Source organism: Aptenodytes patagonicus, chromosome 15 (genome assembly GCF_965638725.1).
Source record: "Aptenodytes patagonicus chromosome 15, bAptPat1.pri.cur, whole genome shotgun sequence".
In the NCBI taxonomy this organism is placed as follows: domain Eukaryota; kingdom Metazoa; phylum Chordata; class Aves; order Sphenisciformes; family Spheniscidae; genus Aptenodytes; species Aptenodytes patagonicus.
In genome coordinates, this window is record NC_134963.1 from 3,521,960 (window position 1) to 3,536,829 (window position 14,870).

At 38.4% G+C, this 14,870-nt stretch overlaps 1 protein-coding gene across 2 annotated transcripts in view; it reads right to left on the minus strand.

Annotated features, from left to right (window-relative positions):
• Positions 1-14,870, minus strand: part of ADGRD1 (adhesion G protein-coupled receptor D1) — a 161,296-nt gene that overhangs the window by 37,159 nt on the left and 109,267 nt on the right. For both annotated transcript variants that reach the window (XM_076352987.1, XM_076352984.1), the window contains 3 exons: positions 8,412-8,565; positions 1,224-1,290; positions 155-221 (listed from right to left, as the gene is read on the minus strand). In XM_076352987.1, coding sequence (XP_076209102.1) covers positions 155-221; positions 1,224-1,290; positions 8,412-8,565 — 288 coding nt within the window. The remainder of the gene's footprint in view (positions 1-154; positions 222-1,223; positions 1,291-8,411; positions 8,566-14,870) is intronic.

Here is a 14,870-nt window from a genome sequence, read left to right on the forward strand (position 1 = left end):
GGAGGAAAAAAATAATTCTGGATCATTCATCTCTGTCGTTCCATCAGTTTCACTGGCCTGGCACAAGGACTGACATCAGACCTCCAGCTAGTTCTGCTGTGTGGCTGACACAGGCGTGCAACAAGAAAACAGCAGCAGACGCGAGTTTACCTACCAGAATTACAAACAACGCCGGTGCCACAAAAGCCCAGATTGCTCCATTCTCTAGTGAAAGCCAGCAGCTGCAGAGAAAAATCAGAACAATTTTAGATGAAACACACGGTCATTTAATTAGTAATGTTCTTAATTAAAAAAGAGACTAAAAGAGAGTGCAAAAAGACTGATGAATTTTAAAAGCAAGAGACACGATAGAGCATCAATAAGAAGCTCCTTTTCCCCTCGCACTTGGGGAATCTGAGTCAGGATCTCATTTTGATTTGTATCTTGCGGAGAGTCAGTGACAGCTATCTGCCCCAGCGCGCCTTCAAATAGCATTAGGGGCGGAAAGACGGGAAGAAAGGAAAGGTTTTATTTGCTATTTGTTGTTCTTGTATCCTGGATCACAGGCACTCACTTCAGTGCTGTGAGCACTGCCATTGTAGCAAGAGACAAATCGAAGCCCTCCCTGCCTTGCCTGGGCTGGTGGCGAGGAAGAGGCTGGGAAACATGCTGTCAGCTTCACGTGTCCTTCTTACAGCAGTGACGATACAAGCTAGTTTGCCGCACACGAAAAATAACCCTTCCTCCAAATCTTGTGCTTACGTTATGGTAGGATTGAATCCTACAGTGTTTTTTCAGATAAATTTGCTTTTCTTTTTCTTAATTAGAAAGGAAATTAACTTTCAAAATTTTTAACAATATCCATTCTAGATCTTCAGATGTTTAACTGCAGTTTTCGTCAAAAGATTAAATATCTCTAATCAAAGATTATTCTCATCTTGTTAGAAGTGTTTCATCCCGCGTGTGGGGTAAGCAGGGAGCTCACTGTAGGAGGCCTTATGCCTCTGCAGCAAAAGGGACAAACAGGCAAAACATCTCAGGAGCTTTTTGTGCATCATCTCAGCAGTGAAAAGCAAACCTGTGGCTTCCAGGTCTAAGAATATGCCTATACAACAGTCGTGCTTTTGCAGGCTACCTCCCCTACTCCTCAGCAGAACCTTCCAGAACTACGTCCCGGTTAACAGATCTGCGAGTTTTTCTCCCCATCCTGATTGCACCTGGAGTGAAGACATTTTCATACTCACTTGCCACTTTCTCCATAGCTGTCTAGGGACGATGTTGTAGAAATTACACAAATCACCAGTGGGCAGCCTGCAAAAAGGCAAAGTCGGTGGCAACATCAGTAACAAAAGTACATCCTCCAGTAAACCCTGCAAGTTCAGCTAAATTTCATATGGACAACAGAACGGCTCAGAGTAATTTTAGAATTAAGTCTAACTCGACATCCTCCTGCAGCTGTGTAATACCATGTTTTAATCAATTAACGTCAGACCAACAAAATGTCTTTTCAATAAAGTGCTGGTTCAACAGTTAAACTGAATTAGTGCTCATTTCATTGAGAATCATAATCCTTTTTCAGCCTGGTTTTTGTTTATATAATTACTGTCTCTTGCTATTCAAGCAGTGATATCCTGCGGAACAATATCAGGCTTATTCTAACCACTTTCCCCCAAGTAAGTGCACCTTGTTCAAGAGTTCAAAACAATCTGGAAAACAAAGTAGAGTTTCTCACGGGGGTGCATGACTAGCAGGCGAGAGGACAGAAATGGTGACATTCAGTTATTAGAGCACCACACACGACAGCGAGAGACAGTTATGAAGAGACAGAAGCAAATTAAGATCCCACTCAGATGCCCAACCAAGATTTATTTTAACATAAATATGTAACAGCTCCACAAGATTTCTGTGTTTAAAGTAGACTATGTTTCCAGACGGGTTTTGACAGTTCCAGTCTGCTGGGTCCTGGGAGGTGGAGGAGTGCTTTAGGGGACTACACAGGAGTTGTACAAAGGCAGAGGGTTACGGTCCTGCTGTCGGGGGGAGCTGCGTGTCTCTGGCCCTCAGCACTGCGGTACCCTGCTGTGCCACTTTAGCACAGCTTGCCGGGTCAGGAGCTGGGGAGGAAGCAAGGTTTCTCTTGCCAACAGTTCTGAATATAGTAAAACCTCATCCCTTTAAATAATAAATGATTGTTGGTTAGTTTCTGTATGATTTTAATAAAATGTGAAGATTCGGGCTTTTGTCATCTTACGGAATTTAATAACCAGGTCCCAGACAGAGTATCATACATGACAGACTAAAGTTTCCATTTTCTTTTGAATTCTTCAGGTTTTACGCACGAGGCTTTTACAAAATTCTCTGACAAGCAATTTCTGCTTAATCTTACCAACATCATGCTCACAAAATTCTGTAAAGTTTTCCTGTACTGGCAGAACTATAATTTTTGGAAGAAGTATTTTCGTTCTTTAATGATTGTGGCTAGAAGCACCTTGTATTTATAAATAAGAAGGATACTCAGAAGTTAAGAAGCAGCATCTACGGGCATTGTTTAGGTCTTAGACTTTGAAATCCATTCTGCGGGATGGAGTTTAATATCCCATGAACTTGATTCAGCTTTCCCATGCTTGTCCAAGTCAGGGATAACCCCTTAGAAGTAATATTTGCATAAGATCTAAGCAAAGGCAAGATTTTAGTTTACTATCACATTTGTCTATTTAAGAAAGGAAATTCCTTCACACATTTGAACAGAATCAAGAATAATTATATTCAACAGAGCAATTAAGCACAGACATAAACCTATCTGCTGAAACTTGGACTGCCACGGGTATATGAGCTACCTGGACTAAAGGTCCCACAGGTATTTCCACACGCTCCCGATCACATTGTTGGCTGCTGAGTAGACACTGTTGATTGGCACTGTTTGTCTGCCGATGCAGGTTGTCTTCCCACGGCAGGGACTTTGTCACAGAAGCAAAAATACCTGTGCCCAGCTAACTCTCCTTTATACTTCTAGTCTGCCTTTTTTTTCCAAGTCAAATGCTGGATATTCAAAGGATTTAGCATGACTCTTTATCAATTTTAAATGGCAGTGAAGAAGAAAATTAAATACAGAGTTCCTTTGGAAGATAATAAAACTTACGCAGATGAAACATAGAGCAGTCATCTGCATAAAAAGAGCTGTTAAGTCAGTGAGAATAAAATGGTCTGCAGCCTATAGTGCAGTGTTTGCCCTTTCTTTGCATTAACAAGATATTAAATGGATAATGGCAACGGAGGCAGAATCAAGGTTTTGTTACAGTGAAATTGGAGTATTTTTCCTTTAAGAAACAACCATTCAATAAATTCCATAAAGGTTGAAAAAAAATATATTTAGCCTAAGGGGATCATAAGATTTGATCTGGACTAAAGAATTCATATGGATTATATATTATATACAAAAGTAAGTGTGTTTGCTTAATCTTTTGTCAATAATAATTACATAAGAGCTGTGAAGTTTAGTCTACACCCATAATAGGTAATGTTAATGCTGTGCTGGCACTGGTTATCATCCATGAAAGAATTATGGCTATGGTTTTACTGTATCTGAATGTTTTCTCCGTTAGCAGATGCTACAAATATGCTCACCAACCCTACTCCAAATTGCCAAATTTATGACGCAATAGACCGTGCTTTCCAGAGCACAGGGTCAGATGAAAATGTTCTAGCACACCTTTCTGGCAGCTGATCTATGGCGCTGGCGTCATCTGTCTCTCTGTAGTCCTAGAGCAATACAGCATCACATTCAAACGGGGAAAATCCACCCACACGGAGCCGTGCGCTGCTGCAGCTCGAGTCCTCCGGGTCCCCAAGCCAGCTAATTTAAAGCTACCTCCCAAACTCGGAATCAAAACACAGCCTGCAGAGCAGGCATAAATTCTTAATACCTGGCACAGGAAGCCAAATAACACAATCCTTGCTCAGACAAAACTGTCCCCGAATTCAGCCCAAATACAGTCACTAGAGTGAAGTCTAAAATGAATGTCAGCTAGGTCCTCTTCTTCAGCATTAAACTTCACATCTAATCCAGTTGCTTTATGTTTCTGAGGCGCTAATGATAAATAAAACGGAAAATGCCTGTAAACCTGTATGCTGTATTTTGAAAGCTTCTGTGTCTTCTATACATAGCAAAAAACCAGACAGGCTATAGAAACTCTGTGGCAGACAATTCGAAGCAATTTTAGGACATTAATTCTAAAAGGCTAAATATGTAATTTATTGAGAAAGATGAAGCATTAGACACAAATGAAAGTATATTTCCTTCCAATACTGAAAAGATGTACTTTACTTGATGGGGAAACGTATATTCTCCCATGTGTTTTGTAGAAGTTAATTTTCTATGATCTTCTTTTTCTTCTGCTGTGTTACACCGTATCTGTGCAGAAGTCTGGGACTACATCAAGCAACAGCAAATAAAGACATTTAGGCCTTTTGACAGCTCAGAACAAAATCTTCATTCTAAGGCAGTCTCTAAAGAAAAGGAAATTGTCTGAAGTAGGAAAACAAGTTAAGGCCAAAGTACCACAGCAAAATCTCCAGTACCATAAACTGTATCATCAGTGTCCTACAAATGGGTGGGTGGGAAAAGTTTTGCTACAATAATCTGTGTGTGTTATGCTGAATCACCAAGGCAACAAAGTATTTTTTTTCCCCAATCAATCTCAAGGTAGTTTTAAAGGTAGGATATTGTCACCTTCCTCATATTGCTCTTCTTTTGAATTCCTGACAACTGCAGTCTTTGAGGTAATTTTAGCACCCTTGGGACTAAAGATAATGCACAGGAACTTCAATCAGCTCTGCACATTCGGTATCCTGCCTCTCTGATTACTCTCGGATTCCTTTTACAGGAGTAATCTCTCTCAGAAATCTCAATGGATGTCAGGAGATCAGTGATACCCAGTGTGGAGTTCCTTGTCCCCATCCCCTCTCATTGCCTCAAGTTTCAATTTGTCATTAATATAGACTTTGCAAACTTTTAGACAGGTACCTAGCCCAGTTTTTCTGCTTAAATAAGAATGATGGGTCTGGGTTTTTAAATTCAGGACTGGGGTTTGTCATTATTCCAGCAACTATGAGTTTGCAAAAGTCAAAAGCATTCACACTTCAATTAAAAACAAAGAATGAAGAAGTGAACTATCTGTTTTGACTAACATGAGATGAGACATCCTTGTCTTCAACTTCTTTCAACCATCTTTGGTCAGTATAATAAATAGCTAAGCCAAAGTGTAAAAAAATGGCCATTTTTATTAGAAACTGGAAAATGTAGAATCATAGAATCATAGAATCATTGAGGTTGGAAAAGACCTCTAAGATCATTGAGTCCAACCGTCAACCCAACACCACCATGCCCACTAAACCATGTCCCTAAGTCCCATAAGTTTTCATGTAGAAACTTACCCTCATTTTAAGAGCCAAACAAAATAATTTTAGGACAAAACCTTTTTAGCCTCTTTCCCCAGCCTTGCAAGACTTCTATTTAGATGTGGGAATTTTATGGAATATATATAAATATTCTATTTATAGAATAAATAAATAGATAAATAATAGAGAGAATAACTTCTCTCTATTGTACTTTCATCAAGTTCATGAAGGAACAGCCCAAACTCCACCCCGTAGAACATGAGCACAGACTGCTGCTGCTGAAGGCAGCTCTGACGCTTGATCTCTAATTAAACATTTCTGTTCATATTCAGTGCCAATACGCTAACAAAAGAGAAAGCTGGGAGCTGACAAACCTGGGTGTCCTTTTAAGCATTTAAGTAGTGAACGCTGCAATGTGGATTTTCCCTCTAAAAACATCATTATTCAGCAACATCTATTACCAACTGAGTGAGCACCGGAGTTACATACCAGCCAGATTGGTTGCCCTGATACTTATCAATAGATAAACAATTTGGAATGCAGTTGCCTAGTTAAACTACTTCAGTGATGTTCAGACACACTTGCAGCAATAATGTGATGCCAGATATTGTTAAGGAAATTCAACGTTTAATTCAAATATAAATACTTTGAGCTATACGGAAAAAATAAAGCAATACAAACTACTTTCCCAGCAACACGGTAGATTTACTGGATTTCGGAAAACACTTTTTTTTTCCAAGTCATTGTAGGAATAATAATTGGAACGTGTTTGCCAAAATTTAAATATTTAAAATATCTGCCTCCAACAGTACCTTTGCTATATTTAAGAAACAGAGCTTTCCACCGGGTTTCTTACACAATCCTTGCCAAGATGAGCATTGCTAGAAGAACTGATATAGAAACTTCTACTACTGGTGCCTCCTGTATTTTCTACGTTTATCTATTTTGATGACAAATACCTACTGTTGGGCCTGAGGGATTATCGTCCAAAGCATTACTCAAAATACCACTAAAGAGACTTTTTAGTAACCACGTTTAACATCCCATCGGGTTATGTACCAATAGGCTATGTACTCATTGTGCTAATTGCTACTCATTGAGTGGTAGCAATTCATATTGCAATAAAATGAGGCAAAACGCAACATTTAGTACCAGTCATATCGCAGTCAGATGCCATGTTTATCCTTGTGTCTTCTAAATCACTTTGTAGATCACCGCCATTTTACAATAAATAAACCTTACACAAAATGCCAGGAAAAAAGCGTAAAGGTGCATTGCAGCACATATAAATCATTAATTTATTTTATAAGGTAATTAATGATTGATTGTAAACTGAGTTAATCAAAGCATCTGCTATAAGCAAATACCCCAGTGAATTAAATGCCAGTTCTTATTATTTTATTAACTGTTGTGGCTTTTTACATAATATTTCTGAAGGAGAAAGAGTTCTCAAGGGCTTATGAGAACATTTTCTTTGGTTTGATCCGCTTGGATTTGTATTCCATGAGTTAAATAAATCCACAAGAAACCTTTCTAACATCAGCATGTTGCTCTACATTTAGCACTGAATCTAGAATCTACAAATCTCCAATGTCTTCAACCCTCAGCCTGTCTAGGTTCTCTTACTTTTGGGTCTATGTGCATGAAAAAGACTAATTACTCCACTTAGCCTGTTTTGAGTAGTGGTTTTAAAAAAAAAAAAAAAAAAGAAATGGAAATATTTTACACAACTCTACTAAAAACCCAGCAAAACAGCTTTAAAATGTTTGTAGCAACCGAAGCTTTAAGGTGCATACTGTTGGCATGCAAATTGGCCATTCCTTAAGAGAAAAAAAAACTATCTTAAAGCAACCAGGATAAAGACATATGTATGTGATACTCTTGAACCTGTCACAGGGAAACAATGAGGGCAAAGAAAAAACTTCTGACTAACCAAACTGCAGTTTGTCCCCTCAATCTAGTAGATACCAAGTTCACCAGAGGACTGTATCAAACAGCCCTTAGACAGAACTGCTAAGAAGGAGATTTTAAAATGAAAGAGGAATGATGTACGGAATAAAAAGGCCCTATTAAAAAAAGGACAAGTAGACAGTTGATGAAAAAAAAATTATATATATATATATATGTAAGTGAACAGCATTACTATCACCCAGATCTGGATGGTGCCAACAGGTATTAAATATTCCAGTCATGACTGCAGTAGGTCTGTATTATTGGTATAATTTGTCTTCATTCAGCTTCCAAATGAATTTGTGGGGGAAAAGATAATGCATGTTTTAACATATTTTTAAATTATCTGTAATTATACAGATATTCCTTTGCTATCTTTTTACACCTCTCCTTTTGACTCAATGTATGAGGTTTTCTTCTTCTTCTAAATGTGGAGGTTTGTCAAGCATCCTTGCTGTACTTCCAGGACAGTGAAAGCAAGCTAGCTTTCATCTGCTGTGAAGAGTCTGGAACAAAATATTCAGTTTCGATTCCTCAATATGCACACAGATTATGCTTTTGTTACTGCATATAAAAAGCTGCGAACTGTTATCTGTGAGATTCCTGTGTCATAGGACTACTTTTTTATTCTTAATAATAATATTGAGGTTCTGTGTAGCCTTTTTCATCTAAGGATTTCAAGGCAGAAAACATCAGCTAATGAAGCCTTGTGATACTCCTGTGCTACTGCACCAATTTTTTATGTATGGATTGCAGAATACAGATAGAATAAGCCAGCGTTGTGAGTTAGAACCAAAAAACAAACATACCAGTGCAGTGAGACCTCCCTCCCACACTTCTGCTATTGATTTGGTAATTAAGGATCTGATCTGGCCTAGCGAGGTCATGGAATTCACTACAGTGGAATCAGGTTTAGGGACAATACATTTTAAAGTCTGATTACAGTCAGAAAAATTATGCATTTTCTTATCCAACAGACCTAGTCTCAGTAAGGCAAACTATGATCATAAGATGACAATTTTACATATGCTTCTGAATAGAATCTTGTCCTACAGACTTAAAGCAAGCAGCTACTAAATGCTTACCCCATCCAATTCCGTAGTAATACAAGTGCTTGCTCTCTTCTGACCCAAATACTTTGATCACCATACTGTAAAGATGAAATCCTTCCACCAGCATCCATGCAAAAGCACTCAGGAAGAAAAAATGAAGGAGAATGGCCAAGATCTTGCAAGGCACCTAAATTAAGAACAAAAATTAATACATTACTTCTTCGTGATGCAGTCACATTGGTTTTCCAATTTTTTTTTTTTCTGTATACATTTACACACTAAATGCTAAATCACTGGAGTAAAACAGTCTTAAAAACAAAGCACTAGAGAATTTCAGTTTTCTACAGCATTTTCAGATAGCTTCAGAGTAACAAATCCTCTTACCTTTCAACAAAAACCAAAAAACATTGCCAGACGTGATGTGGAAATCCAAACTGATTATTTATTTATAATAGTGGGAGAAATACTCCTACTAAAGTCTACAAAATATTTAAGAATTCAAAACTGAAGGGTCGACATCCTGTTGCTGAGCCTGTAGTAAATATAGGAGAGTCAAAGAAGTGGGGGTACAGGCATTGACCTGTACCCTGCTCCCTGTTCTGTGATGGTAGAAAAACCAGCATGGTTCATGCCTCGTTTTCTGCAAAGAACCGGTAGAAAGTCAGTGGATCAGTTAAGCTGGAGCGAAACTTGGAAATTTTAAAGTAAGGTGCTGTGTTGAACCTGCTCTTTAGTTACACTTCACCATGTGGCTTTCCTACTTTGCTGTTCTTCATATTAAAAATAGGATAACACACAAATTAAATCGCATTGTATTCCAGTGTCTGTCTGTCCTGGTTAGAAATTCTGTAAAAGTCTCATATGCTCCTCCATCAATGGCCTCAAGTTGCGCCAGGGGAGGTTTAGATTGGATGTGAGGAAAAATTTCTTTACTGAAAGAGTGGTGAAACATTGGAACAGGCTGCCCAGGGAAGTGGTTGAGTCCCCACCCCTGGAGGTATTTAAAAGACGTGTAGATGAGGCACTTAGGGACATGGTTTAGTTGGCATGGGGGTGTTGGGTTGATGGTTGGACTCGATGATCTTAGAGGTCTTTTCCAACCTCAATGATTCTATGATTCTATGATCAGCAATACCAATATAGACATTTCAAAAATATTATAGCAAGCTATCATTGGTTCTTGAATCCTAATTGCTCTATGGTGGGCATCTAGGTTACCCGTCTGTTTGAATTTGCAATTTCCCATAGTCTGAAGTACGTACCAGCTGTATATGAAATCATATTTGACAAGAACACATCTAGCGATTAAGGCAAAGAACTGAAAGTCTTCTCTGTAGGGTGTTTACAGACAATTCGAATACTCCTTGATAGTCCTTTATTCACTGTGTGCTATCAAGGTTCTGGAAATAGGAGCTGATACGAAAGTTTAAGCAACAGCAAAATACCATGTAAAAAGCGAGCCCACCTGGTGTAAACTGGACTATGTGTTTCAATTTAAACTATAACATGTTTTGAAGTGAAACAAATGCTGCCCCAAAAGAGAGGAATGCCAAGCCTAAGGCAATGCAGCAAGAAGTAGAAACACCCTCGAGTCCTGTTTACACCCACCTCAGCGCTTATGGCCCACTGTGGGCTACAGGAAATGCAGCGTGGGCGTAAGACCTGGCTTTTCCTTAAGTTGCTCCTCAAAGAGATCTTTACATTTTTCTCCAAGTCTCCTATCGGCCTACCTTACAAAAACAGGAAAACCTAATCCATTCTTCTTCCCCACTCCTCATGTATTCCCACAGCACATGCTCCTTTCCCCACTAATTGCTTTTCAAGGATGTCTCACCACAAGTGGTTTCACTCATCATACGGTAATTGAACAGATGTGACTGCCAATGATCTTACCACAAGATAACCTCGTTTGGTTTGCCTTCAGTTAAGGCACATTTTAAACACGCTCTTGGAACGAGTCCCAGCTATATCTCAGTTTTGCATCTTGTAGCATGCTGACGATGGTCATTCTGCTCTGTAGTTGTAACATCCCTTCTGTGTCACCTACAGAATTTCAGAGGGGTTGCTTGCATGCAGTCCGTGTAAATGGGAAGACTTTTTTTTTTCCCCTTCCTTCAAGGTTTCCCTTCCTCACCTGCACAAGTCACAGTAAGGTATCCAGGTGGGGGGAGTCCGTGCGCTGAGGAAGCATTACCAGTAGGAACCAGTTTGCTGCCACAGTGGTCTTCAGATGTTAATCATTAGTTGCCTTTGCTGCGTTAGCTTAGCTGCCCTGTGCTGGCACTTCATTCTTTTTGTTGATGGTTCGGGGTTTTGTACACTAATGAAAATTAAAATGTTGGGACTTGATAGTATAATGAAAATTGAAGCTTTCCCATACCTTCTCACTTGTACTCAGCCAGTTCTGCGCTAGTGCAAGGACATTCTAATGTAAATCCACGGTGACTACACGTATTAAAAAGCAGTAACTTTGGTTTTAATTCATGTAAGTGAGATCTGTAAGTGTTTTAGTATTTTGCAGTGTTCGGTGACATATAACTAAACCAGATTTGCTTATTGACAAAAACTGTAAAACCCTTTCCAGTTAATTTTATCGTAAGGCTATGAAATCCATTTTAATGCCTTTTGATTTCTACCAGATTAGTCCACAAAAATAAAAATGCAACATAAAGCTGACTTACAAGCTAGTTCTGTCAAATAGATACTTCCCAATTTTTGAGTAGCCAAACAATATGAATCACAAAACAGCAGAAAAATAAAACACAGTGAAGTAGCAGGAGGCTGGTCTGTATATAATTTTGTATAATACCAAGTTGCAGATTTTTACATAAAATCCATAGCAAAGTTGTTACTCTTTCTGTATTTGTGCCTTAATTATTACTTTGAAGATACTCTTAAATGACAGAATTGCTTTCTTGACAAAGGCATTGAAAAGCTGAGACTTTACATATTAAAAACAAGCAGGTGTCCCTTGCTGTATCATATGATGCACGCTACTTTTGGTAGAATATCTGTAAAAAGACAGATCTCGTTACTGTTACTCTTACAGTTGACTACTTGTGAGTCTGTGGAAATAGAAAAATCAGTCCGGCCAGTAGCCAGGCTTATCACGTTATAGCTGTTGAGAAAGTAAAGCAGACTCTCAGAAAGGCCTCTCAGAAAATAATAGTCATTTGTTCACTGAGGACAGTCTTAAAACAGATAGGTAAATTTGCATACATTTTCTAAATTCAGTTTATAATAGTGTTTTCAATTTAAGTGGCAATCTTACTGCATTACACAGAACCCTCTGAAAATGTCCTTCCCTGCAATCTATATGCTGCTTTGATACACAGTCTTGAATTTCTGCAGATACATAGACCATAAACAAAAGTAGCTCATTTCATCTCTCTATTTGGAAGTGTTTGAAGCAATGCCATGCAGGAGTACTGAGTGAGAAACAGCTCAATACACTGATGCAGAACTGCAAATAATAGACACATTAAATTTTCCAGCTGTGCTGGAAAAACACAGTGCTGCCTAACACACTGTACTTCAATTTTCATTTTCCTATGTCTAAATAATACTTCACTTTCTCCCACAAACGTGCTCAGGTCTTTGGAAGGCTTTGGTAGCCTAAAGATGGTTAATTATTTTTAAATGCGCGCTGCTGTTTGGGATTCTGTTTAAAAAATGGTGCTCTCTAGTCTATAGCAGGGAGTAAGTAACTAAGTCAGCAAACCTCTCTGAAGAAACAAATCCATCTATTGCTGAAGGTCTAAGGGAAGTCATTAGACTGGCACGCGGATAGCAAAACAGGAAGAAAATGCTGTGTGCAAAGATACTTGCTTTCTCTAGAAGAAAGATATGCTGGTTTCAGGAATAATTGCCTTCCTGGAATGTTAGGTATCAAGGACCAGCTTTAAAAAAGAAAAAAAAAAGGTTTTGGATGTATTAGAAAGATCAAAGTCCTATTCATGGAAATAGAGTTTTGTGGTTAAAAATTACTCCTACTCTACAAAAGGAAAATTACTGTAGTAGAAATTGTAAATGATTAAATAATAGATCTGAAATTACCAGGGGAATACTGTATGCTATATCTGGAATCAAAAACTAAATATCCCTAGAGACGGAGATGGGATAAGGATGGCGAGTCTAAAGGCAGTCATGCAAGAAAGCGATGCCAGCTCACGGCCTGTTTCTGTGATGCCATTCCCTGTTGCACTGTATTTCCTCAAGCAAACTGGTACCACTTGTCCTTTCAAGCCAGGGCTCTTATAAACTGTTTGGCACTAGATACACCCATCTTTGGCAGAAGCAGAAGATTAAGTAATTTACACCTTCTAGTGTAAATTTACACCTTCTAGTGTAAATACACCTTCTAGTGTAAATATCACCTCCCTCTTTTTGTAAACTACCATTTAGCAGTCTAATTAAAGCAGCAATTAAAGGTATTAAAACATGTCAAAGCTAGTGAGAACAGAGCATGCAGAAGGTAAGGACACAAGACTAATAAAAGGATGAATCGCAACACCCCCAATCCCAAGAGGTTAAAACAATAAAAATAAAAGTGTAGCAGATAGTATGTACACCATGCTTTTCAACTTTAAGATCTTTACAGTATTGTGCCCTACAATTACTGCTGTTATAGAGGAGATAGGGCTGAAAATATCCAAGGATTCTGTGAAGTGTTTCACTTTGGAAAGCCTGTGGCATAAAACAGCTCTTGCTTTCTGTGTGCTACTGTTTCAATTTAACTAAAGTAAGTTTGGAGTAGGTTTAAGAGAAATGAAAAAATGCACCTATTAAACTGCAGCTTAAGTCTACGTGAGCATTTCACAAGCTTAGCTACATCTGCTTACCTACACAAGCGAGATGTCTGTGTGGACAAGGCATATTATAAATGGAGGTGGACACTGGGACAGGTCTCTGGAGAACACGGGCTCTACCTACATCCAACTAAAAACAGGAAACGCAACTAGTATTTCATAGTATTTTAAAAGACTGGAGGTGATGCTGGCCTTGATAAGGTGTAAAGAGGCTTTTACACGTTATCTGAAGTGACTCAGTTGGATTGTCTGAAAATCTGGAACGGATAAAAAAGGAAAAACTGTGAGAATAAGACACCCTGTTGGGCTGAGTGAACGTTCTATTGCCCTCAAGCCTACGTCCTTTCATCAGAGTTTTAGCTCTATACTCACTCAGAGAGGATTATTTTAATACCTGGTTTCCATTGCCTTCAGTTTCAAGTTATGTCTTTTGCTGCTCTCCACTGTCTCCATTTCATTTTCCTTCTAAACCGTTCCCCACCATTTTCTCCCTTGCACATTGTCTTACTCATTCAGGACCTACCTGAATGTTAAACAGCAGAAGAGTATGAACTTCCTTTTACAAAGTGCTTTTAAATCCTCAGGTAATAATAGCCTATGTAAAACCAGACATTGCCATTATTTATAAACTTAACAGATGTTCAAGGGATCCCGTTTGAGCTGAATATAAATTTAAGTAGCTGTTGTATTGGCAAAATGAAGAGTGTTCAAACCTCATATTTACTTGTACTGAGAATAAAAAGAATAAAAGATTAATAGAAACTGCTCACTGCTTGTCAAAAGTAACATGGAGCAACAGCTGGTCACCAAAGTAGCCAAGTTTTGACCATTACAAAAACAGAGCACACTGGAAGATTATTTTAAAATCAGGTTTTGTTTCTGCTTTTTGCAGGTGGGACTTTCCATCAACAGACCTTACATTACTTTAAATAGCATTTTTTAAAAACAACAGTGGAAACAAATTGGTTTTACTGGTATGTAATACTGTTAACTTGGCATATTCGTCTTAACCTAAGCCAGCTGTTTTAGATGCCAGTTTTAATGGTTTAGATCCTGGTACTCTGCATAAGGAATTCCCACCTGTAGTAGCAGATCCATAAAATCAACCTGCAATTTCAAGTTCCGATCTATGCGACCAGGCAGAAAAAGCCTATACATGCATAGAGCTTAAGTACCACGTAAGCAGTATGAAGGTGTTCATCATTTGCTTAAGTGGTTGCCTTAGATGCCCAGAGAAGTATACACGTGTTTTACGATACCGAGGATCTCGGATTAAACTCTTACACAGCGATACTTAGAGGTAATGCTTTCTGCCACCTCTGGCTATAAGGTGGCAGAATATTAATATTAACTATTGCTATTAATTAAGCAATAGTTGCTATACCTTTCTCATTGATTATTACTCAGGTCCAATAAACACGAATGATACTTAAAAATCATCTAAATTTCCAGAGTAGAGATCATGATCAATAAATCTGCTGTTCAGAAAAACAGTGTATTCCACCGCACAAATACAACTTTATGAGTAAAAAACAAAGAGCTTCTGTTTTGCTCTCCAAGAAAGCAGAAGAAATTGCCACAGCCCTGTCAGGAAGCTCATTACCTTCCAACAAGAATAAGATGACTTTTTAATGTGGAAAAAAAAAAAAAGGCAAACTGTACCATAGCAGAGAATACACGATTA